Source organism: Pseudopipra pipra, chromosome 7, assembly GCF_036250125.1.
Source record: "Pseudopipra pipra isolate bDixPip1 chromosome 7, bDixPip1.hap1, whole genome shotgun sequence".
In the NCBI taxonomy this organism is placed as follows: Eukaryota; Metazoa; Chordata; class Aves; order Passeriformes; family Pipridae; genus Pseudopipra; species Pseudopipra pipra.
Genome location: NC_087555.1, coordinates 26132236 through 26159038, shown reverse-complemented (window position 1 = coordinate 26159038; position 26803 = coordinate 26132236). Strand labels below are relative to the sequence as shown.

Sequence of the window (26803 nt, the reverse complement as noted above, 5' to 3'; positions counted from 1 at the left end):
CACCTTTGAGTTTAAGTAGTAATCCGAATCCCTTCTAAATTGAAACCCGAGAGGAACCACAGATTTTCTTGTAAAAGTAGAGAGGAAATGAGCAACTGATATTTTTTTAAAGTACTTTATAATTTCTCTTTTGTTTCTTGGGGATTTTTAGTGTCTAAATATTTCTGAATTATTTCTGCAAATGTATGCTTTGAAGTTAGTATGTGGAATAATAGGTTCTGTTTTGTTTTTTTTTTTTTAATCTGGCTAAGTTCTGAAAAATGGAAATGGAACTGCTGGAAATTTAGTGTGCTTCAGATAGTTAAGGGAGTAGTAAGGATATTTTGGAAATGCATTAGGACCGTAAGCATTTAATGTTTTTTTTCCAGATATGTTGCTTAGAGAGTTGGAGCCAAAGGCCAGTCTCCATTATTCCTTACTGTAGGAGGGAACAGCCTGCTGGAGCTGCAGTTTTTTGATAAGTGGGCAAAACCTCTGTGATCTGAGGCCTTTATGTTTATATTTGTATGTTCATGTTTGTTAATTTTTATGGAGAAAGTACTCAATTTGCTGATCAAACCTCTTTCCAGGTTTAATTGTTACTGAATTCAGGGGAACGTGAATTTCACACTTGGTGTGCCTGAAATGGTAGATGAAATTCATAAGATAAAGCTAATTTAATAAAAGGAATTAAAATGTCATTTTTCCTGAGACTTAAAAGGAAGAATTTTGTTGTTTTCTTGGAAAAACAGATTTTTTAAAATCAAGTAGACCATTCAAAACCAACTGGTGTGTTTTGTATGTTGAAACAAAAGGGAATTCTTCTGATATGCTGCAGAGGTGCTGTGGGATGTCCCCAATGCCTTCATTGTCACCAAGTGCAGGCTACAGTGTAACTCTGTGGTTCTACTGAAACTATGTTCCTTATTTTTAGTGTACCAAGCATCAATCTCTGATCACACCATAAAATTATTTAGGACAAGAATCCAAATATAATAAGAATGGTGGTGTTTTACATTAACAGCACCATTATTGTGGAATATCACACACACAAAAAAAAAAGTTATATGTAATCTAGTAAAGATTTAAACACTTTATTGAAATGCTTTTCTCTGGGCAGCTTTAAAATTGTGTGTCCATACCATATGATCCAGATAGATCTATACAAGACATGATCTCTAGTAGTTATGATCTAGTAGATATGATATACTAGATCATAGAGTAGATATGGTCACAAAACAAAGGTAGATTTTAAAAAAGGAAAAAAAAAATTATTTACAATTGGCAAAAAATTATTGTCTTATAGATGGATTTGGTGTATCAGTGGAGGTGCCTTGAAGGGGAAGAGAGAAACCTGTGGTGTGGGAAAGTGTTGGGTTGAACTTCAGAAATACTCCTCATCATGGAAAGGCGTGAGCCTCACTGGCACCATGGAGGCCGAAACTTCCTCACTCAGTGAAACAGCCAGTGCTCCCTCCTTGTCTGAAAACTCCAATAACTGTGCTTTTGCTGGGAAGAAGAAAGGATATATGTTTGGGGTCTTTGTGGTCCAAATCATGTTATACTTTTTACACATCTGGGACACAATCTTGAGAGAAGTTAAATTTACAGAATTGATTTCATGAAGTTAAGTTGTTCAGTTCAAAGAAAATAAATAAGGAAATTGATCCTAAGCCAGTGGATGAGCTGGGGAAAGACTGAACATGAAAGTATTTGTGGGGTGTGTTCCTCCTAGTCATTTTTGAAAATTTTAGGTTCTGCAACTTTATATTATGGCATAATCAGTTATAATAAAGTATAGGTGCAAAGTTTGAGATAACAGATTGAAATGCAGTTGTGCCAGGTCCTGCACTCAGGTCATAACAACCCCATACAATACTCCAGGGTTGGGGCAGAGTGGCTGGAAAGATGACCAGCAAAAAAAGGATTGGAGGGTGCTGTTTTGACGGTGGCTAAACAGAAGCCAGTGTGAGCCCAGGTGGCCATAAAGGCCAAAGGCATCCTGGCCTGTATCAGAAATAGTGTGTCCAGAAGGACTAGGGAGGTGATTCTTCCCCTGTACTCTGCACTGGTTGAGGCTACACTGTCAAATCCTGTGTTCTTTTGTGGCCCTCGCTATAAAAACAACAGTGAGGTGCTGGAGCGTGTCCAGAGACAGGCAGTGGATCTGGGGAAGGGTCTATAGAGAGAATCATATGAGGAGTGGCTGTGTAAAAGTTCTTCACTGAAACGGTTGTCAAGCACTGGAATAGACTCTTCAGGAAAGTGGTGGAATCACCATCCCCAGAATGCTTCAAAAAACATGTGGATGTGACACTTTAGTGGTGAACATGGCAGGGCTGGGTTAACAGTTGGACTTAATGATCTTGGAGGTGTTTTCCAGCCTTAAAGATTCTATGATTCTATCTAAAGACTTCATTGATGTCTAGTCTGTAGACTGGACAGTGTACTCTTGAATAGTTTTCAAATATTCTTCAAATTCTTCAAATTCTTCACTTTCAGTAACTGTAATTCAACTAGTCACTGTAGTTAAACTAGTGCTCTGTATCACAGAGGCTTTGGACTATAGGAAAGCTGGGATCTGGCTCCAGCTGTGTAGGATCCAGCTGCTTGTTCTCTCTGTATAAGGAGTATTAAAAATCTGTAAAAATCTCTTCTCCAAGAAATGTGATCTTGCCTTTCTTAATTATAAGATTTATTGCTGTGTGCACTGCAAAGCTCACGTTTTTGTAATTTTAGCGCATGTGGGAATCGTGTAACTTAATTACCATGTAAATGGGACATTTGTCTTAGTTATCTCAGCAAAAAACCTCTTTTGATGAATATCCTCTATTTAGAAAGTAGTTTATTTGTTACAGTCTTGTAGACCAAGCTCATTCAAACTTGGGCTCTGAAAGCAGTGGTTAGGCAGTTCACTGCAACTTGTGCCTGCTCTTAAAAAGAGAATTAATGACTTTATTTTGAAAAATGACAAACTTGGATGACTATTGATGCCCGCAGTATGTTTTGGAGAGAGAATCCAGTTGTGCAAGTATATTATACATGCACCACACATATACACCCTGGGACTCTCTGTATAAAGTGATGAACCTTCATCTGAAGGACTGAGATTTAATGTCTCACTATCACTCATCTCTGGTATTTGAACAATATGTGTGCTCAGGTGAACTTGGCATTAATGCCTTCTGTCTCCCTGTATTTGTTATTTCTATTCTTCAGTAACTATTTCTTTGGAAATAAATGCCCCTGGCACTACCTGGGACATCAGAGAGTACACACAAAAAATAGGGCTGTTCATAAAAATATGCAGCCTTTTTTCCATTTGGTGGCTGGGGAGACAGTGCCAAGTGAAGATGCTTTTGGAGATACAAGTGACCTTAACTATCTTGTTGAACCTGCTTTAAGCAGGCAGCTTTTGCTAGAGACATTGAGAGGCTTCCTGCAGCCTTAGCAATCCTGTGAACGAGTCCACCCTGTAGTTGTTCTGGTCCTAGATGAATGGGCAGTTCAGGATGTATCTGTGAGAGCTGAGATCAGCAGATAACACAGAAAACCTCGCGTATTCTGTGCTTTCAGTAGGACATTAAGACATTGTACAGTCTTGAGTTGAACACAGCAGCATGGGCTGTCCAGATGATGGAAGAAGCCCCATTAGCACCACCTCCTATTAAGAGACTTCTTTTTTCTAGTCCTCACGACAATGCCAGCATCACTAATGTCTCCACTGTTGCATATCAAGTTGTTGCATATCTGACTTGCAATCGTCTTGTATGGTACCTAGACATTGTCCTTAGGTTACGCATCCCGCGCAAGGAGAGACATCCCCAGTCTATTCAAGTCAGAGCTGTGTCTGCTTCACAAGCCCTGCAAAGTATTCCCTTCTTCACCTCCCTCAAGACAAAGCTGCTCCTGCAAAACCAATGTTCCCAATACCTTATGGAACAGAAACTAGAATCTGTAGAATGACGCAATTTTTCTTGTAGCATTATGCGTATAGGACACTTGGCATTATCCCCACTGCCTGCCTACTACTAATCCTGTTAACTAGATTTTTTTTTTCTTTTCTTCTTAGTATGTATATTTGTGTGATTGTGCAAATACAACCAAGTAGAGAGTGTTCAGTCTTTTCTGAGGATATTGAAAAGTGTGATGCTTACACTGCTCTTGTTATAAAGTGTTAGAGATCATAGCTGGCTGTGGTGCATTTATCCCCGTTCCAGTGAGAGATAAAGAAAAATTGAGACAATATTGTGCTAAGCCATAGAGGTCTGCTCCATTTTTAAAAGGAAATAGATTTCATTTTATCCATCTCTTTCTTTTTGCCTTTTCAGGGTTTCTGCTTTGTTAGGATGGCAGGTGCACATCAGGGCTTGTTTGCTTCACACTGACTAAAAAAGTCACAAAATACAATTTCTTACAGCATGCTGGCATTTCCCCTTTAAGGCACGGTCCAGAACAGAAAGTAACAATGCAGAAATGTCTGGAAGTGAAGGTGCCATGAAGTCCTTGAACTCAGAGACCTTTTGTTGGTGAGGAAAGGAGATATCTTTCAGTACTGATGCAGTCTTTTTGACCATCTCTGACCAAAAGCCATGTCATATGGGCCTAAACAAAAAAAATGCAGACTTTCTTTGAATTTATTTTCAGTTCAGAGTGATATAGATTTAAGTTCATGGCTACAGGGACTATTCATCTCTCACTCCTGTTGTTTTGAACTGTGTTTTTTGGGAAATGAGGCATCTTCTGGGAGAGACATATTAAACCTAAAGCTTCCAATAGAAAATCTGAGCAGTAGGAAAGTCTAATAAGAAAGGAATAATGTTTTTGGTCTTTGGCCCTTAACGCCTTAAAGAGCAGATGTCAGTGTCAAGGGATGGGGAGGTAGTAAGCAGCATAAAAAATTCATTTGCTTCTTATAGATGCAGTAAGACAGAAAGGATTCACTCCGTTCTCTTGATCTCCACTGAGTCTCTAGGTTTAAGTGTATGGCCAGGCTCTCTGTCCTTCACCTGTAGGTCATGTGTTAAGCCTTTACAAATATAAAATGGAAAGACTTTCATAAGTATTTCTGGTTTAGAGAAGAAAAAAACAAAACAGCATACAAGAGAATGTCTTTTTCCTAATGGAAAAATGCATTTCCCTCTTCAGTATTTTATGGTCTTTGCAAAGATTTCTTGACCCTGTCAAGCAGCCTCTTGAAAATGGTTTAGGGATGTGGTTACAGAAACTTCTCACTCAGCAGGGTAAGAAATCACAGCTGCATCTAGTGCAGCAGCCAGCTGCAGTGTGCCTGGCACAGATCTCTTCTTTCAGTTTTTTTAACACTGATGAAAGGCACAAGGCTGCTGTCCCTGGAGATGCCAGTGCTTCCCTTCTATGGCTAATGTGTGTGCATGGGGCAGAAAGGAGAGTTGAATCTTCTTGAGCCTTCTCAAACTGACAAATCCTAACCTGTTTCTTCAGGAGAATGATAACAAATGTCTTAGTTTCTCTAGTGCTAATAATAATTCTCTAACCTGAGGTTTATTTAGTGCTGTGATAGGCCAGAAACTCAGATCATTTGCTATTTTTTTCATGCAGTGTTTTATCCTGTTAGCTTAGAGGAAAACATGCTTGATGCCGTTCCCCTGATCTAAGCAGGACCCCTGAACCATAGCATTGATACCAAAATACTAGGCTCTTACTATGTAGAGCCTTCATATTGAAATTTGATATAACTGGCAGCTGGACAAATTTTGAACCCAAAAGCAGCTGGTAAAAAAATCAGGTGTGCTAATGCGTCCAAGTGAGGAGCAGCAGGGAGATAAGCAAACACTGTAAAGTAAACCTTATCCAGGGCTTCCACTTGGCATTTAGCTGTCCTTGGTTATCAGTTATGCTTCTAAATTTCTATTCTCTATAAAGATATACAGAACCCAAACTGTTTCTTGAATGGCCCACTGTTGATTAAAAAAAAACCCATAAAATAGGACTGGAAAACATGCCTTGCAAAGACAGGTTGATTAAGTTCTTTAACCATGTCGCCAAAAAACAGGAAATAAACTCTCCAACCAGTTTGTTAGGTTAGAAAGCCAACACTACTTTATTCAGTGCTGGATGCATGGGGGTCATTTGACCTAACGTGCACACCCAGCAACCAAACAGACCAAGTTATATCCATGAAACTAATACACATTTGCTACATTTATATTACATATTCATTACATTTCTGGAATGTATGCATATATGCTAATTATTTCTATGGACTTATTTGGATATGGTTCCAGATCTTCTAATTAATCTCTTCACCTTGAGAGTACCTCAAATATGTGGTCAGGTCCTAATGTATTTCTCTTATCATTCTTTGCTCAGACATACAATCCTTGTTCTCAAAACTAAGGCATCTGCTAGTACATATTAATCACTGATATAGGTAAATAAGGAAGCAATAGCTGGCTATTAGGGAGTTAATACAAAGCCACATTAATCTCCACATTTTTACTAAGCACTGTATGGTACAAAACTAAGTATTAACCGTGGATATAGGGATCAAACACTATTGTGCTAAAGTTAAAAGAATTTTCCAACATCTTCCTCCAATGATGCTGAGACTCCTTTTTGAAGAAATATGACTTGTTTGGTAATAACCAGAAGAGATTGGTGAGGGGAGGCAGAATAATGATCTTCAGGTGCTCAAAGGCTGCTGCAGCACTGAAGGGAATAATCATCTTTTCTGACCAAGATGTGTAGGAAAGCAGCCGTGACACAGATTGCCTGAGGAGACTGTCAAGTTTCTGTCACTGGAAGGCTTTACAAAAGTTGGATGAGTCTGTGAGAAATAATGAACATGGGTATGGGTGATTCTACCTTGGGGTGTAAGCATGGACTGAGTGATCTTCCAAGTTGCCTCCAGCTCTGTGCAATTCTGTTGCATTTGCTCAGGCTTCTCCAGCAGCTGAAACAGCTGTGTCTTGTTCTTGCTTTGGGGGTTCTGAAGTGTCAACAACCATAACACTGCTCAAGATAAAAAAACAAAACAAAACCCAAAAAACAATGAAACAACCAACCCAAAACCAAGTGGGAAATATCTTTCAGGTATTCAACTCAGGATATCTCACACCTGTGAGAAAGCTCATTTAGTAGATATGTCTCTCAAACACTCTAAGGCAGTGAGTGCTGCAGTGGGGACTGTGTAGCCCATGGTATGGTTTGGTGGCTTTTTTAATAACCTGAGATATATATATGAAGGGGAAAGGAGCAACACTTCTTACTAATATGTCACTTCCCTAACTTGCTTGATTCATTTTTACAACTGCAGGATGAAGCTATGTGATTGCAGAATTTATTGCCCTGGGGTTTTTTTGGATTATCTTCCTTGCAAATTCTGTGATGCCTAGAATGGTGGTTAAGCTCAAGCAGGGATTTTTCTTTGATGAAAAGTAACTTGATTCCCTTCTGCTTGGTCCTCTGTTTTCATAAGATCCTATGACTTCTTGGAGTTCAGGTGTCTGCCTCTCTTTCAGATGTACTGAAAATGAGGGTGAGAAGTTTGTAAGCTGTTTGAAGAAGGCAGGGACTGAGGCAATGGATAACTATAGAAACATCTCCAACTTAGTTAATCAAGCCAACAGCTATGTGTTGATCCCTTTGCAACTTCTATTTCAGTTGCTCAAAGATGAAATTGAAATCCAGTTGGATGTATTCACTGACCTCAGCCTTGGCCTGACCAGCCCTTTCCAAGAAATGCATCCTCTCTGGGCCGCTCAGAGGAGGCTCTGTATGCAGCTCTGACTACGCGGTCTATAAGTCTGTCTTTCAGGCCTCATGGCTGTTTCTAAAACTGACACTCTATTCTTTTGTGTGCCACAAACTGTTCTCTACGAGGATTGATTAAATAGGCTTAGACTCTTCAGCCTGGAGAAGAAAAAGCTAGGCAGAGTTTTGTGATGCGGAGCAGCATGAAGGAGGTGAATAATAAACAAGAATTTGCTGTTTCTCGCAAATTCAAATCTTACACTACATCAAATTGGATGTTGTTAGATGCTGTAGAGGTCAAATGTAAAGGAAAAAGTCAGCAAGGCGTACATGAATCCGTAAGCCACAGATGGCTGGAAGCTGGCTAAGTGTTCAGTAGGATGCTCTTGAACTTATTTCATCAGCATTTTTGCTGTGACCCTGTCAGAGTAAGGAAACTGAAGGACAGGCACTGTTGATCTGAAGCAAGTCTGGAGGGAGGTGATAAACTTAGGACTACAAAGTCCAAGTTCCTCACTGTTTTTTAAATCAAAAGTTTCATTATGCCCAGCTCTTTGTACCTCTGTTGCTCAAAACCAAAATATATTACATCATAGCTGTGGTAATCTCAAAATATATTAGAATCTGGCTGTGAATTTTGCTAAGTACCAATACTTTCTGTGCTGTGTTTTCTTTTTCTACCTGTCAGTGTAATAACGGGCGTGTGGGTCTGTCTGTGTGGGGGCAAACAATGGAAGGCATAGCCTGGGGAAAACTCAGTCAGCCACTCATTTAAAAATAAATGAAATGGGTAGGAAAACAAATATGCAGACGCTGAGGATTTGGCCACACTGTTGAGAAGCTCTGGGACTTCCCATTCAGCAATTGGCTCAAATGCCAGATTTTGTGACTTGAAATACTAGCTTCAGTCCTGAAGCTGAGTTGGTTGTTTGCTGTGGTTGGCATTCTGTTCAGAGAATAGATGCAGGAATGTGGGCTCAAGAGATATTGCAGCTCAAGAGTTGCCATGGATATTAGGAAAATGTGCCAGAAAATCATTATACCTCAGTCCAGAAACACTGGATTTCCAACCCTTCATCATACGGCACAGATGCTCCCTTTGGGCTGAGCAAGGCCTGCTGCTCTTACTGCAGATGGACCCCTTGGAATAACAGCAGCAAGGGCTGCAATGTTGCCTGCAGCCTGAAGGCATGGGTTGATTAATCTCATGCACTTACATGCAGCAGGACAAACTGCTTTGCGGTGTTAGTCACAGAGAAGAAAATTCCATTTCCAGGAGTCCTCGTACTCTGTATGTACACAAACAGGTAAGATCTGGTGTAGTTCCCCCTACTAGCTCCTCTGAAGTCTATAAAGAGAAGTGCTTAGAAGGTATTGCAGTTGGGATAACTTGTGCTAAAGAGCACAGTTTCCCTGTAAGTAGAAAACTGGTTTCTTTTCCCCTGAATTGGTACATCTCCTTTGCCCCTCGAGGTGGTGCTAGACAAATGTTTGCTTCCCCAAGGCTTTTGAGGCAAATCTTCTTGGCACACACCCATAACAATGACATTGGTTCCATTAATGCTTTTGAACTTGTCAGCCTCCATCACAAAGGATGAAGTATTAGAATTGCACCGTGACAGAGTAAACTCTGTTAAGGAGTCTGAAATTTTTTATGATTCTGCTATTCCTGCCAGGACTGAAATGGCTTGAAGCAGTTAACTTTTCATTGGCAGTTTAGCTGGACAGAGATAGAGCTGAGGTAGATGCAAAAGCACACTGTTGTACACCCACTGTTATATTGTCATAAATTCTATACGTGATTTGTGCTTGAGTATATAACATTAGGTAGTCTTTGGATTAGGAAGGTCTTTTATATGTTGAGCTATTGTTATTCATAAACGAACTACCAGCATAGTCAGAGCCTGCTTTTCTTTATGCTCAGGTTTGCATGAATGCATAGATGAATCCATGTGCTGCTCTCCTTGTCTACAACTGCTGAGGTACATTAGTCTGACTACTGCAGTTTATGTTGATTTTGCACTGATGAAGCTTTGAAAGAGTTGTCCTGTTTTCCCTTGGCTGGCACCTTTCCCTTGCTATAGCAACTACTGACAGTACTTGTCAAGGGCAACACTGGGAACTTCAGTTCCATAAAGTGACCTGGAGGAGGGAGGGAAGGTAAAAAAAATATTCACATTGAATCCACCTTAGCAGATGGACGAATGGTGCACCTTGTAGAACATCCTGGGAATTCCACTGATCTGCCATGAGGAACACAAAACCTGATCTCAGATATTTTCTTGTGAATCCTGGCAGTGTTTCACCTCTGTAGCATCAGTGGGCAGACACAAGCACACATTGATGTTACCATCCTTATTAAACCAAGATTCATCTGCATGTTCCAATTCTCCTAGCGAACACAAATGGAGAGAGCAGCATGTGGTACATGGGATTGGCATTAGCAGTTTACCCCATTAAGGAGAAGTGTACGGAGTTGATTCATTGGAGTTGGCTCCCCTGTACTGCTTGAGTTGCAGAGCACAAATATTGTCCTTAGTCCTATCCTTTTATCCCTACCTATGTTTTATATGTGAAAATTCTTCATCATATTTTCTAAATAAATTATCTTAAAGTGTTCTTTTTCCTTGCTAAATAGAGCTGACCTTTTAAATCCTTCTTTATGCCTATTTCCTTTGTAGATTCTATTAGATTTTATTATCAGTTTTTACTTACAAGAAATAGTATTTATTTTACTTTTTTTTCCTTTTAGTGCTGAACTTAACATTGCTTATGTCTTGTACTGTCAAAATGGGCCTTTGGGAAATTAATTACTATTTCAGGTGAAGGGTGTTAGGATAAATCCAATGGAAGCTCAGTGGTTTTTTTATGTTTCCCAAATCACATCCAAGATTTAACATATTCCCTGCAGCAGAAGTCAAACTATATATGATCCTTCCACCCCCCCTAATTTGGCCATGCAAATGAGAAAATACCCTGGCTAATTATGTCCAGTGAGTTTTAATTTTATTTGTTAGAGTCCCAGGCTGGGATTGAAAAAACAAACACTTAACATTGCATTCAACTCCACCTAAATACCTGCAGTGTATTGTAGAAAGAATAATTAAAAAAAAAAAAACAACAACAACAACAAAAAAAAACACAAGCAACACACAATTTGGCATCCATTCTTGTAATTTTCTATAGTTTTTCTATTTTTAGTATTTAGCGCCTTTTTTTTCAGAAATTACAAATATGTTATAGTCCAGATTATTTTCTCTTTGCTTATGTTTTATAGCAACAACTTGAATATTTTAGATTACTCTCCTTTAGTTAGGACGATTATCAAAGCTGGGACGACTTGAAGACATAAGAGGGAGTGTCATGTGTCCTTTTTTAAGACATTTCTGATTTTGATTAAATCCCAAAATTGGTTTAAATATTGCCCACCTCGGACAAAACAAAGCATTTGTACTGCACGCCTTCAGATTGTGAAATACCTGGATTTAGGGTTTTTCCATTAAATGCTACATACAGGAGGAGTTGTCCTGCCTAGTTATAAGGATCTGATGGTCCAGGTTAATAGTTCTTCTGATCTTTTGTGTCATCTTAAAAATCTTAAAAAGATCACTTCAGTCCTGTGAGTGACTATTTTTCCCCTCACCTTTTGTCCTCCTTGCCTGTTTTAGGAGTCAGTGAACATGTTTACAAATAGCTCAGGGTATAATGAAGTGTTATGTCTTCTTCCAGTTTATATATTGACTAAGGAAACTGTGGAAAATTTTCAAAAAGTTCCCCTTTTTCATACTTGGTACTTTGTAAGACACTGACAATTTACTTTGTGCTTGTCCAGCAAAAATTAAAATATTGTTAGAAATGCCTTTTTCATCAAATTGTCCTTAAAGAAATTATGTTTTTTCCACTTTCTCTGTACTAAAACCAAAGCAAAATGCTGGAAATAATAATGTGTTAATCCCTTGTAAAGATCACTAGACAGTGAAATAGAGAAATACATTATGTTCTGTGAGAGCTGAAGAACCTCTTGGGTCCTTCCCTAAAGTATGCACCTACATCACAGATTAGACATCCTAACTAATGGAATTAAATTAATGGAATTAAATCCTTGCAGGTAGCTCATTTTGAAGTGTCAGTCTTGGAAATCCTTTCAGTACAATCCAGGTTTTAGGGTGAAAGGACGGGATGCAGAAAAACTGAGCAAGTTTTGAAAAATCCAAACCCACAGGCATCCAAAGCTGGGTGTTGGAATTAAAATCCCCGCAGTTCTGAAGAGCATCCCCCCATCTCCTCATACCTATTTTAATGTTTAAATTTAGCTGAATAATGCAGGTAATGGCAGTACTTCTCTCTGTGATAGCTTGAGGGCTGACTGACAATGAAGTGTAATAAACTTATGCAGAACAATTTCCTGCTCTTAGACTGGTATATGATCTTTGTGCTGTCAGATGCACTTGGTCTGTGGTAGTTATAAAATAAGAATATATTTTTACAGAGCAAAGTCCCTGAAAAGTTAGGCAACCACAGTGCAAAATCCCCTTTTGAGAAGGGGGCAGCATTCTAGGCTTTGTGTTTGTTTAATGGGAATGAAAATAAATGCTCAGATTACTTGGTTAATGCCGTGAGTTGGTTTTGCCTGCCCTGCCTTAACTTTGTTTTCCGTGGCTTTGTTTCATACATGCAAGACCAGCTGCAGAAAATGACGGTTCAGGCCCATGAAGCATCACTGGTCTGTATAAATACTGTGTTTCAGAGCAAAATAAAGATAGATTTCTCAGATTGATCAGTATCGTTCAGTAAATCCTGTAAGTGTAGGTAAAGAACTGGTTTGAGCAGGATGAACTCCTTCTTATAACTGCAATGATTTCTACTTGTGAAAAGTTGCTGACATTTGAGATAATTAGCATTGTCTCTAAGAGTGTAGGGAATTCCCACTTGCATGGGAGAGAGATTTGTACTGAGTGAGACCCTTGTGGAGAAAGAAGGCAGTTTGAAGGTGGGTAAAGGGCTACTTAAGTGGCTTTTGGAATCCAGCTTGAGTGTGGAATTGAGATGTGGGGGGTACCTGAATAGAGTTCACCTCTATTGCTATTCCTTTAGAGTCAAAATTCATGGAATGTGCAATGCCTTGGTAAATTAAAGGTCAAATATGGGGATGTATGTAGGAGATAATATCCTATCCTTGTTTGTTTGTTTGATTCTTGCAGATGGCTTTTCTGCATTTGCTTTGTAAAATTATGAATTCTAAATGGAACAGCTGTCTGTACAGGATGGTTTATTTGTTTCCCTTTTTTCATTTTCAAATTTATTTATATAAAATCCTTTCAGCTGATGCCAAGCCAAACTGTCAGCACATTTACCTCTATTAAATATGTAGGTGTTCTAACAACAAAGCAATCAAACCTAAAAAAAATGCCTTTTATCTAAGGAATAGATAACAGGCTCTTTTCCCTTCACTCGTGCCAGTCCCAGCACAATCTCCTCCCACAGTTCTGTCCCAGTCATGCCTGAGGGCTGTTGTCATCAATGTTCAGATCTTCTAAATATTGGTCTCTCAGTGGTATGCCAGTTCAGATTCTGAAAACCAAGGTGGCTAGCAATGGAAATAATATATTTGAGAAGTCCAGTCATCAAGTTTTGCAAATCTCAAAAAGAAGAAAAACCTACCTTTGTGACAAGTTATTAAGATGACAGAAATACCTTTTTTTTTTCTTTCAGGTTTTTTTTTTCTTCCATTCAGTGGGATAGAGTATATGGTTTCCAGCATGGAAAGAAGAATTGTCTTTGTTCACATTATTCTTGTTCTCTTTGTATTCTGTGAGATCTCATAACATAATAAGTTTAGGAAAGAAAATGTAGATGATTTAAAAATAAAAGATTAAGTATGCCAAAAGACTTTTTAATACGTTGTTGATTGGTTTTTTAAAGTTGCAAGAGGAAAGAGAAGTTGGAAGGTGGGGTGATAAGGAGGGAATGTCTGCTGAGGAAAATCAAGGGTCTGAAGAGTGTTAATTCTTTTAGAGCCTGTTGTAATATTGCTTTTACACACTCTTTCTCCCATCCTCCCTCTGGTTCTGGTAGTTCTCTTTTCTCCCTTTAGTTAAGGAGATTTAGCCCACTATTTTACCACAAAAAGTCATCTGGGGAGAAATAAGAATGGGATGTTCTTCTGCAATGCTTTTTCTGATGCTCTCTAATCTTCATTAGTTTTCTCCTTGGTAAACCTCTGAAGCTGTTATATGTTGTCTATGTAGTACCACTGGTAGATTTTTCTTCTAAATGTTTGTCTGGTCTCCCCTTGAACCCAAAAATAACCTTTGGCAAGGAATTTACCAAATTCGCGGCTCAGCACAACAGGGCCAAAACCCGTGTTATTGCAACTGGCCTCAATTTACTGAGTTTAGGGGAAAGACATCATTTTACCAGAGGAAAATACAGTCTCTTACAGCAACACCAGGAGTTTCATCATACATGCATACCTACTATATGAAATCATCTCTTTTAATGTTATATTTTGTTAATGATACATTAAATAGCTGCTGGCCTTAAATAAGGAAACATGCTGAAATAAAAATTAATTTGAGATAATATTCAGGAAAATGCTTTCTTGATAGAAAATCTTCTAAAATTTCATGTATTTTCTTGCTACAACATTGTTGAATTTTAGGGATTTAGTGCTTGTCTCAAAATTATATATATTGACAGTCTTAATATTGAGGGGGTGTGCACCTTTTTCCGTTCTCTCTGTGATGGTTCCCTTTCTTTCCTGTTTATTTAGGAAGGATAGAGAGTAGTGCTGGCAGGATGTGTAGTGCGGACTATAACAAAATCTCAGAGGTGCTTATTGACTACACTGGGTTTATTCTAGTCAAATGTAACATCAAATGTGTTACATCCTTCAGCCTTCCTACTCAAGTAATTTTGTCATTGTTATTTCTTCATCATTCCTATCAGAGGGCCAAATTTCTTCTCCCTCTCCCCCCCCCCCCCCCCCGCAATGTCTACGCAGTTTGTCCTGTGATTTCAAAGGAAACACACATACAGTTTTGGAGGTGAATGTTTCATTTTAAGGACAGTGAAAGCTTTTGTGCAGGCTCTGCATATTGCTCACTTAGATGGCTGAGGGATGTGTTTTCCAGTTTGGCTTAAGGAGGGAAAATTTTATTTGCTTCATTTATTTTTTTGAATAAGAATTTTTCATCACAATATATTCTATGAACTAATCTGGAAGATCAAGTCTCTGGGCTGTCACAAATTGTCTTAGGCAAATCCTTAAATTTCCAAGTATCTCATTTATGATACAAAAATTGAGTTGATCTGTTTGTTCTTTTCAATTGCAAATAGGTCAGGGGCTGTCTCCTGCAAATTTTTGTCTGTGAAACATTCTGTGACACCACTGCATTTTTTATTTTTATTTTTTTTGCTAAAATTGTTTGTTTCCACTAGAATGAAAATATTAATTTAAATTTTAAATTACATATATTTAAATTCTTCAACACGAGGATCTGGGACAGTTTGCAATGGAACAACCTGTGACTTAGGCATGCCTTGATTAATTTTAATCATAGCTATTTCTTAAATATGAGTTCTCTGACAATTAGGATAAATTTTGCTTCTAATGAAGACACAACTGCTCAGCTAGAATGGGATTATGGTAATTATTAGAGTTGCAAAGAAATTTTTTTCATAAGCTCTTAGAAGGGTTGGTTATCTGACCGAAAACAAGATCAATGCAGTTGGTGCTAATTAAGGCAAATAGACTAAGGAATAAAAAAAGTTTAATTCTGAATTTATGAATATCATTAAAAGATTACATGGTTGTTTGACTTGAATTTTGTGCATTGTTGGGGGAAGAAAAAGTGTCTGCATTTGCAAGACAAGTAGAAATGAGAAGTGACCTTCAACTTTGTAAACTCTTTAAAGGAAACTGTTTTAACGGAATAAATGTGGCTAAGCCTTTACATACAGGCCTTTGGAAACTGCAAATTACTAGTAATTAGCTCTACTGCATTGGATTAATTAATAAAAGGCAGCTTGAAATAGGCAGAAAGCGTATTTGTCCATTACACTGATGATGTAAATTGTGATAATAACACAGCACTATTCTTTTTACCTCTTCAAAGAGCTCTGTTAACATCAGATGTTTCATGTCACCAGCATCCCTGTGATGTGAATAGAACTACTGCTGTTGTACAGGTGATATAAATGAATGTTTATCACTAAATAGCAAGTAGAAGTAAAGGCAGTGCGCTGAGGCAAGGGCAGGCACTAAACAAAGCACAAATATGAGTACATCTTCTCTCACAGGCAAAATTCATATGTATCACCACAATGGTGGTGTACCACTGTGCTGCTGGGGAGCTACTGGTTTCAGGGAGCTGTCACAGTCCTCCAGAACATAGCAGGGTGCAGGTCCTCTTTGTGCCATCCTGTAAGGCTGCTTGTGCTTTCTTCAGCATCGACCCAAAGCTTCTAAATCTCACTTTGCTATTACTAGGAGTAGATGTGATGGCAGAGAGGCTGGCTGGGCTGTCACTGCACCAGCAGCCTGTTTGGCTGTTAGATGATTGCTCAGCATACCATTAAAAGACGGAATCTTATCCCTTCTCAGAATAGCTGACTTGTAAGAGTGGGGGAAACTCAGTGGTTTTGGCCCTCCCCTTTGTTTCTTGTTTTAGAAAGAACAGGTTCTCCCACAGCACTGGAAAAAGCTCCCTGGAAAAGCTGGAAAACCAGCCATGTAATTGCCATACTCTTTCCTCATTTTGTATTTGAGCCCAATGATTAATAGAAGCCATGACAATGATTTTTACAAGAGTAATAAATTTTATAATTGTTTTAAAAAATGTTACAGATAGTTATAAATAGTATACTTTCTTCTTGAATTCCTTATTTCTCTAGTATTATAATAAATAATGGCAATAATTGAGTAAACATTAATAAAAATAATTAATCTTTCATCTTAATATTTTTCTATGATCCTTATAATTTTATGTAGGATGGTATAAAATAGTGATCAAGTGAAGCTGGGTTCTAAAATCAATCCCAGACTCACACTGAGATGAATATACATATGTTTGTGTGAACTATCATGGAGCATATTGAGAATGAGAGGTTAGTCTGATAGGCCTCTGGGCACAGAAACAGGTTTCTTTGGGTTATTAATGCTTGACAGCTCTAAACAGCCTTGTACTCAGGTAGGTTGATGAAAACTTGGCTGGTGAGGCTCAGAAGGCTGGTGAAGATGGATGACTGCTAGGGACATACAGGTTTTTTGCTTGCATGCATGAAATGGGTTTTAATTGTAAGTAATCTAGATGAAATAAACTGAAAGCCACAGTTAAAGGCAAAATGCATACTTATATGCAAAAAAATTTCTAAGGATGAGATGAACCGCAACACAATGTCTTCAGCTGGCAAAAATCTAGGTAGCATCAGTGACTTCAGCACTAACACCACAGAAAGCTCTGGGCATAAAAGGGTTTTGAATCTCAAATTACAGCAAAGCAAACCCTAATGGAATTCTGTTGTGTAAGAGATAAATTGGTTGCCTGTTTCCTCTCCACCCACCCATCACAACTGAATCAGCAGTATAAACAAGTTACTTATTTTTCAAAAGTCAGACATACTGTGTAAAAGAGATTAATATACAGTAAGAAGAAAGAAAAAATGAAAGCAACAGCAAACAAGAGAACAATCTGTTTCCATTTAGGTTGGTGTAACTCCATTGCACTGCGTGCATTTATACCAGGGGAGTTCAGATCAGCATTCACTTTTTGTCCTGGAGATTGAATTTATCTCCCACAGCTTTTGTTTCTGTTCACTTCCTGAGCTGCATGCTGTTGTGCCTCTTTCTTCTTTTATTAATTTGTTTAACAATAATACTTCAGAGGCACAGCAACTAAAATGAGGAAAAGAGGAGACAGTACAGAACTCATAATTGAAGCGTATTTTTCCTCTCACTTCAGAGATTTGCATGCTGCTTGTGTTACCACAAATGTAACTCAGCCTAATTTTGATAACAGTGGTTCCTGTTTAATCAGAGAACAGGGGATTCTCCTTTGAAACAAGATTTCAATAGCATTTTTGCCTGTTACTTTTCTTGTTCTGTGCTCAGAAAGTTTGTGACACTTTAATTGCTAACAGGTGGAATATTTTTATTGAGAGTGATCTTAACCTACCTGCTGGATAGTTTAAATGTTGTTTTCTTCGATGCTTGCGCTGGAGGCGAATTACAGATCAGAGGAATAAGTATTATACAGTGAATCAGCCCTAGGAAACTCTTGCCTGAATGAGGAGTTGAGGCAGTTTTATTATTTTTTTACAGCACATTGTTTTTACAGAAATCTTTATAATTAATTATATTTTTTAAAACTCTCTCAAATTAGATGTTTACCCAACTACTGTGAACATGGAGGTAAATGCTCTCAGTCCTGGACCACCTTTTACTGCGATTGCAATGATACAGGCTACACGGGAGCGACCTGTCACAACTGTAAGTAAACCCACATCTACAGCATTTTCTACTACAGCTTGTATGTCAAGGTGCACATAAACCAGGAAGGAGCTTTGTGAGAGGTCATATCATACCACAGGATATAGCATGTCCTGACTTGGTTTGAATGGGTCAAGAGTACACAGGAATATATTTGCAAATATGCATGTTTTTGACAAATATTTTGGAGAAAACAAAACCAGATTATGTTAACTAATTTTCTGTGGCTTTTTTCCTCACACTGAACATTGATTTGGAGAATCATAAAGTCATGCATATTACATCCGTATCATAGACACATTGGTCATTCAACATTTACTTGAATTTAGCTGGGCTGAGCTGGCTGACTTTAGTCTGTGTTTAGGGCTTTATGTCAATTTTGCCTCCCTGATCTTCTTTGTTTTTAGATTATATGAAAGTTTGTGTTGCAAGAACCCAATTTTCAACTGTTTATGATTTTTTTTTGGCTGCTGCTATTAATAGTATCTGAAACTGACAGTACATGAAACATTCGGCTCCTGAAATCCACAGCAAAAGGAATATTAAGGTGTTTAAAAGGTTAAAAAACCCTTTCAAACAGCAGAGGCACAACATGCTGTGAATTCTAATAAAAATAGAGAGGAGAGAAAAGAAAAGCCAAAATAAAGACTCTTTATACAGCTGACTAAGAGGCAAAACAGAAAATGAGGGCAAACTTCCAGTTCTAACATGGGAAATAAAGAGAAAAAAAAGGTGAGTAAGAATAACAATTCCAGGAATACAACTATAACCACTCCGGGTGTTTGATGAACACTTGGACCGCAGATAGGATGAGATTGGTTATATACATTTTTTTCCCCCTGTTAAGCTAAAAGGCAGAAGAGAAGGAAAGGTACTTAGTGGTTTAAAGCTGAGAATATTGGCAACTGTATTGTAATTTTGGAGACTGTAAATGGTTTGCTAGTTAATGGCGAAATAATTTGTGGGATCTGCAGCTGACAGGAGAGGCTGTTCAGAGGTCTGTTCGTGGATCTGTCAGCCTGAACTCTACATTGTAAACACAAAGGAGACCAGGGGCTTGGTGTGGAAATCATGCCAAGCCAGATGAAGGACGGGAAGAAAAACACTGAGTTTATAGCTTTAAAAAGAGGGCTTACTTCTTGTCCATTGCTTTTTTTGTTCCAAAAGGCAGCACCCTTCTTCAAACCTTTGAACCAAAGGTTTCCCTTCTCAGTTGGTGAGAAGGAAAAGGCTCCTTGGGGAAGGAAGAGAGCTGTCACTATTGACCATCACAGGTGATTAGGGACACAACTCTAGGCTACATCTGTGCTGTCATATGAGCTCGGGGCCTGAGGCTCACTATGTCTGTGCCAACTCAGTGTGCCTTCTATCCAAAGGAGACTATTTCGTTACCTCATAGAACTGGTTCATGACCAGTTTTCCACATACATATTTCTGTGGAGCTAGTGAAGCCTCCTACTGCTGTCAGCTCATGTTTGCGCTCTCAAAGGCACAGAGGTAGCTGCAGTTATTTAAGGCTCACTGCTGTAGAAACTACTCTGAAAAGTTTCTCAGGAAGGTCTTGTGTTCAGACTTTTCAGTAGATCAAGATATGCACAGATGTGATGTACAGCTATTCACCTGCTCAGCTTATTTACAACTATCTTATCAACAGCTAATTTGATTCCAGATAGATTGTGGAGCCAGCTGCCCTGTAAGCCAAGCAAGGCTGATAAACAGCAGCATTAGTCTGGAGAAATGCATTCATGTGCTTGAAATGCAATGAAACAAATTCAAAGCCGGTGGGCAAATGCAGACTGTTGATAAGAAATTTGCAGAACAAGAGACATTACCTCTTTCAGGTGATAGTGGTTGACATACAGGAGTACTTTTTGGTAGGTGAATTAAAGCCACAGATTTGATCACAGCATAACTCATATCCTCAATGTATAGCAAAGTCTCCAATCATGTAATTCAGTGTAGTTCTATCAAAGTAAAAGATTTAATTTTGTAAGGTTTGAAACATAATCTCAAGAGATTTTCATTTTTACTTGAACACTGAGGCTGACAAGCCTGAAATTGAACTTATACCACTTTTGAGAGGCTATTTCTTTCATTAAACTGCCCTTCAGACCCAAGTCCGTGCAGCAACAAGGGAAAGATTTACCTGGCAATCTGCTGTAAGTGAAACAGGGTGGATTGTTTCATTATTGTCTGAATTTCTTTTTTTGTGTGAGTTGCGTGACCATGAGTTTTGCCTCCTTTTGGTGTGGTAACAGGTGGATGAAAACTGTAAAAAGACCCATTCTTTGCCATGCTTCCAGGAAGAACTGCATGACATGCATCTGCAACCTAGAATTAATTGGTTTATGTTTTACTACCTCAGACTGGGAGACCTTTCCATTTTAAGAACTGAGATCTGAAGAGACAGTGTCCCTAACTTACTGTTATCATGTGAAGTGTTGAAATGCATTTTATGGTTGATACGTAAGCAATCTTACTTTTTTCTTCCAAATATTGCTGGACCACCCTGGATCCTGCTGTGAGGAACAGCTAACAATACATACTATCCCTTTTCTAAAGAGTTTGCAGTTAAATTTCTGAGGGGAAAAAACATGCTGGCACAGGTGATAGAGTGCCAAAAAGGCTTCATCAGCATCATAGGTGGCAGTTTCAGTCTACTAGGTACATAATTGTTTCTAGGCTTTCTTGTAGCCAAATAGTCATAAGGCGGAGATTAAAAAGAGGAAGAAATTGAATGCTTGCAAACATGGAGTGACATGGGAGAAAGCAATAAAAAAATGTGCATGTTTGAAAAATATAAGGCTATGACCAGAAGAGTTTGACATTTTTGAGAAGGCAAGTGTCAGAGTCACGACAGGTAGATAAGTCTGAAATGTGCCATGAAAAGCAAAGATGAATAGTTTGCATTTGATGCAACAGAGGGGAATTAGACAGTGTCAGAACAGAACAGTAAGTTGATAGAAGACACAGCTGGGACAATGTTTGCAAGACCATGTCAGATATGCGGGACCAGATTGTGTCTGTCATGACTGAAAATGGGTAGTTGAAATTCAAGATGTGTGGAGGAAGCAAAAGTGTGCATCTGAAGATACATGTAAAGAAATAGCTGGCTCTAGGTGTGGCCTTAATCTTACCAGAGGCAGCTAGTTTTCTGCAAACCTCAGGTATCCTTTTCACTCACAATCCCTTATGATACTGGAAGCTCCTAAACCGTCACAGAGCTGTTTGGCAATCAGCCTGATCCACATGCAAGTCTGCCACTTAAATGGGTGTGGTCCTGTCCCATTAAATAGCTATTGTGTGGCAGAAAAATTTTGCCCTGAAGTCTCATCTGGTCTTGCTTCTCCTCCTCTTCTCTGAAATAGTGCTAAACCCCATGTTTTCTGGGTTTCACTAGCATATAAGAGTTTAATATTTTCTAAACAGGTAGTTTCTTTCCTGCAAAGCTTATTGCCTGATGCATAAGCACATTTCTTTGCTTAGTAATGGTTAATCATTCTTCACTAAATGCCACGTGGAATATTCTCAGTACCTTCCAAGTCTTTTTTGTTGTTGTTGTTGTTGTTGTTTGGTTTGTTTCTTGTTTCTTACTTTTTGATTGGGTTTTTTTCCATTGTGGATTTACTTCTCATCCCTACATCTTCCAGTGCAAACATCTTCTTCCTGGCTAGTCACAGTACTGATGGGCACTTGTGTTTCTGTCTCTGTACTCTCTGTAGCTGTGAAACCCCAAAGCTTGTGCCAGTGCTGTGCTGTCACAAATGCATGTGGACATGCAATTTGATGTCCTTGTGCTGACTGTCTCCAGATACCCATTTCACTGCCCACAGCTTGGGGAAACTGAGAGTCATGGGGTAACCCTATAAGATATAAAGCCAACTGTAGGTGGTTTACATTTGATTGTGTATGAGTTTTGTTATGCCTTAGTTTCTCCACGTCTGTTGGGAATAAGATCCAATTTGTGGGTATATCAAAAGGTGTGTGATCTATATCATCTACTGAAATGGTGCGAGTTCTTTCCTTAGAAAATACTCTTTGCTTATTGCTACTTGAGCTTATCTGGACCTGAGACAGTGCTTTGAGGATACAATCACATTTCAATCTGTAAAATGCAGGGTTTGCTTTTTGCTTTATCTTTTAAATTTGTTTCACACAGCATGCATTTAAATAGGTTGGAAGATTAGCTCAGCTGAAGCCTTTTTAGGGATAGATGATTTCCCCATTTCTACAGTGTGTGGGTAGCCTGCTGATCTGTCAGGTATTGGAGTAGTCTGATATAATCCAGATAGATAGGAGAGGATCCCTTATGTAATCACATGTGTGAACCATGGCAAAATAGATAATTGTTTTCTGTTTTCCTCTTTTAGATAGAAACACTGATGTTAGTACACAGCTTGAGAAAAAAAGCCTGGGTGGGATTCAGCTCATCTATCTTTTGCTGTCTGATACTGTGACATCCAATCTAAGATAGTGGTCTGCTCTCTCTTTATATGTAAAAAGTGTGAACTATTTCCAGAACTTAACTAGCCTCACTGTGAGATAGGGTGGCCATGGTAAATTTATGGACCACCCCTGAAATGTTTCAGTGTCTGCCATCTATAGAAGGAGACTGTCTTAGCTTAGATAGACAGTAGGCAACCGAAGGTAGGTCAGAATTATAGGTGTATATAGAGAAACTGAGGATTGAATTACAGGTCTTAATTGATTTATATATATATATATATAAATATATATAAATTAATATATGTATTAATTGAAAGGGAATAGTCGAAAAGCTGCACAGTCATCTCTTTCATACTACTAATTCTTGTAATTATCATGTGATAGTGAGAGCAGTAGACTGGTATAAAGTAGACTGGCCCTGAGATACAGAATACTGCAATAATTTTATTGCATGATAATGATTATTAATCTCCTTTTTCTGTGAGTTATGTTAGTCCCTTAGAAAGCCTCATCTTCCCCTTCTCTATTTCTATTATTTTTATTTCAGGTGGTTTTTAGTCTTGGGTGGATTTTTGAATTCCAAAGACTGCTGAACACTGATATAAAAATTATGGGAAATATAAAATAATGGTTTTATTCTTCATGTTCTGGGGATGTCAATATGTCCCAAAGCTTTGCAAGGTGATAATTAACAGAATGTAATTTAATTCTGAATATTTGCTTTGGTGTGTGATCTATCTTGCACATACAGGCATGTGTCTTATTGGCCTAGGTAATTGCTGGAGGAAAGATTCATCCAATAATGGAAATGTCACAAAGTCATTGATATGGCATAAACTTAACATAACTTCAGGCTTTGAAAATGTATTTTTAATATTAATATGCTTACTGCATATATCATTTTTGATCTGAAAAGCTTAATATAGCTTCAGCCAGATTGTTAGTAGTACTGGAGCTGCATCTTAAAATGCCAGCTGTGGCAATGGTAATTCTCTTGTGTTCAAGGTAGGGAGATTCGTACACAGTTTGCTGGCTGGGCAAATCAGGTTCAGAGAGTTTTGATTTGACAGATATATAACAGTGAGTTTGGTCATGTAATTTGAATGTCCTGAGTAGCCAATTTTCCTGCCTGAGATTCTTGGAACAGCTTTTTTCCATGTGTGTTTAAACAATTGGTGTTCTTTGACTAAAGAAAATGCATTTAATATTCATATCAAACCTTCAGTACTTGCTGTTCCTGCATATTTTTGTTCACACCATGCTTTTGGAGTATGAATTTTCATTGTTTATTTTGTAATAAGTTGTTGCGTTATTAATGCTTTCCCTTCAGTACATGTATCTGTAAATTGTACATCTGCATTTCTCAGCGGTGTTCATTTAAAAAAGTTTTTCCCTTTGCCTGACATTGCCTTATAAATAACACAGAGAATATTTCACTTTGGGGCTTTACTGCAGAACAGAGTATGCGGGGGACTAACTCAGTTCTTTTTGAAGCCTGCATGACCAGGCATCCCATGACCACAGGGATGCCAGTACTTTGGGGAGCAAGACTAAAATACCACGGTTTGCATAGCATCCTCCAAGTCTTTGATTGCTCATTTCCCTCCAACACTGCTCTTAAAATGGAGTAGGTGTTCCTGACTGCTTTCTTGCAGCAGCAGGACTTGCAGGTCATTCTGCACTAGGGCCAGGAAGGGACTGCTGGGTTACGTGACTGACGCAGCTGCCTCCAAACCTCAGCAGGAGAGTGACATGGGAGGATGGCTTGACATGACCTTTCCCAGCTTGGTCAGGGGAAGCCTTAGTTTGGATGGTAGGAAATTGTCTAATCCCCAGGTGCAAAGGTAGTATCTCTCCTGAACATCCATTTAGGTGACACTGGTAAAAGTAATTTTTAATCTATCTATGGAAATAATGTATTCTCTATCAGATGACTAAATATATATTTTAATAAGAAAAAATAATCTATCTGTCATCCAGGCACACCGTAGCAGAGACTGCATTAGTCTGTCAAGAGCAGAGCTGTCAAAATCCAGTTTTCAAGAGTACAGATTTCATTTTCTGGCATTTAACAAGACAATTGTATTATAAGGGTGAGAATGATGATCATTCCCGGAGTTCATTGCCTGTACTAATCCCTCTGCTGTTGGAATGAGAAGAAATCTCCCATTCCATATTGCTTTATTTGCTATTTAGAAAAATCCTTGGTTGAATGCTCATTAGTCTGAGTCTGTAAGAGCAAATCTGTCAGGCCTGAGGTACACAAGCAGAGGGTGAAATAGTCATCTCCAGTCTGCCTCCAGGAGCTCTGAGCATTTTGTTGAGAATGCTTAATTTTGTCTGGTCAACATTTGTGCATATCTATTTGTCCAAGGTCAGTCTAGGGCTGATCGAAGATCCCATTCGAAACACCAGCTCTTACTGGCCTTTGCAGTCTAAATAAAATGTAAACTTTCACTTCTGAATACAATAATAATTATTATTAACGGTGTTATTATTACTCTTTGTGTCTAAGACGCAGAGAATTACAAAACAGTTAAATGAATCCCAAATGATCTGACAGCAAGTGTTCTGTCTGCCTTTTTTCAAAACTGTACAACTGCTAGAGGTGGTAAAAGTGACATAGATCTCACTGCTAGTTTTAACTAGGAAGTGGACAGTGTCAGCACCTCCCAATGAAATCAAGAATTAAAGTTCTTTACATCTCTTTAATGTATTTTATTTATTACATTACCATAAAATGTTCTCTCCTTCTGAGAAATTGAAAATTATCAGCTACTTTTATTAGATTATTTGAATCCAATCTTGAAACAGTAATACTACAGGATTCATTTCAGTAATCATAAATAGTACAGGTCAAATTCTGAATCTCTAGCTCACGTTTCCAAAGTAATTGGGAGTACAGTAGGAAAGAAATATTAGGAATTTTAAGGTTTACTTTTATTTTTTGAGGAATGTTATCTTGGTGTCCATTAAATTTGAAAAGAACAGAATCCTCTGAGGGGAAAAAAACAACCGAACAAATTGCTTTTCATTTGGAACTTACCTCTTGGTGGTATCTATACTAGTAATGTGTTGCTGTGCACAGCAGAGAGAGTTTTACCTTGTCTTCCCAGTAACAAAACTGAAGTCTGAGTGTCACTGTTACCTTTACACTGAGTCCAATAGCAAGAAGCACTTTAAACACTGGTAAGAGGTGCATCTTACTGGGTGAATAACAAGTTGGTTCCTGTACTGAAGACAGGGGTCTTTAAATATGTTACTCAAGGTATTTGCAAAACTGCAAGTCTTTGTACAAAGAACTGTCTTTTTTTTAGTCAAAGTACAACTGGAGGTGAAAATCAAAATTAAAGTGGCCTGAGGGAGAGGAGAGGTTTTATAAGTTAGGAACATGGGGGCTGCTGGGCAGCTCCACAGTGGAACGGGAAGCCTGTGCTTAGTGAAGGCTGCCATGAAGACTGCAGCTGAACTGCATAGAGCAAAAGTAGGATTGGAAGCCAAATGGCAATATAGTAACGGACAGTTCATGAAAAACTGGCTGAAAAGATGTTTTATTGGAAACAACTGAAGTTTAACCTTGCAAATGTTTGTGCTCAGTCATATACTGTTAAAGATTTCAGCTATGGCAGAGATAAAATCTTTGGTTTAAGGACTGTAATTAAAAGAGTTGGATTAACAGATTACTTTACTTAACAGATACTTCAGAGAGCTGAGCAGTGATGAAATTTGTCATATTTACAATTTTTCAGGCTCTTGAAGCATATTGAATCAAGGCTGAAGTTTCAATTGCAGAGCCAAGCTGAGAGCGACCCCATGCCTGTCAGACCAGACTGCGAAGTGCAGAGTTCCTGTGTGTGCTCTGGCTGACCAGTCATGAGGATCTTGATGCAGGAATTAGAAAATTAAATTCTACAGGGTTTTTTTTACCAAAAAGGTCAACCTAGGTTATTATTATTAAAATCTGATAATGCCTTTCTGGCACTGAAATCTGAATCATGGATCTGTAGCTTGAACGTTGGCAAATCAAAGTGAATAGTTATAGTTTTGCTTGGATAATTCTGTAGGGATGTAGTGTGTGGCTTGAAAAAAACATGGAATGTATATGTTTCAGATCCATAGTTTTGATTTTTGAGCTTATGAATGTTTCTATCCCAG

At 38.4% G+C, this 26803-nt stretch overlaps 1 protein-coding gene across 1 annotated transcript in view; it reads left to right on the top strand.

The window, feature by feature from the left end:
* CNTNAP5 (contactin associated protein family member 5) overlaps positions 1-26803 on the top strand; it is a 289197-nt gene that overhangs the window by 157997 nt on the left and 104397 nt on the right. Inside the window, exon 11 of the mRNA XM_064661315.1 lies at positions 18096-18202. Coding sequence (XP_064517385.1) covers positions 18096-18202 — 107 coding nt within the window. The remainder of the gene's footprint in view (positions 1-18095; positions 18203-26803) is intronic.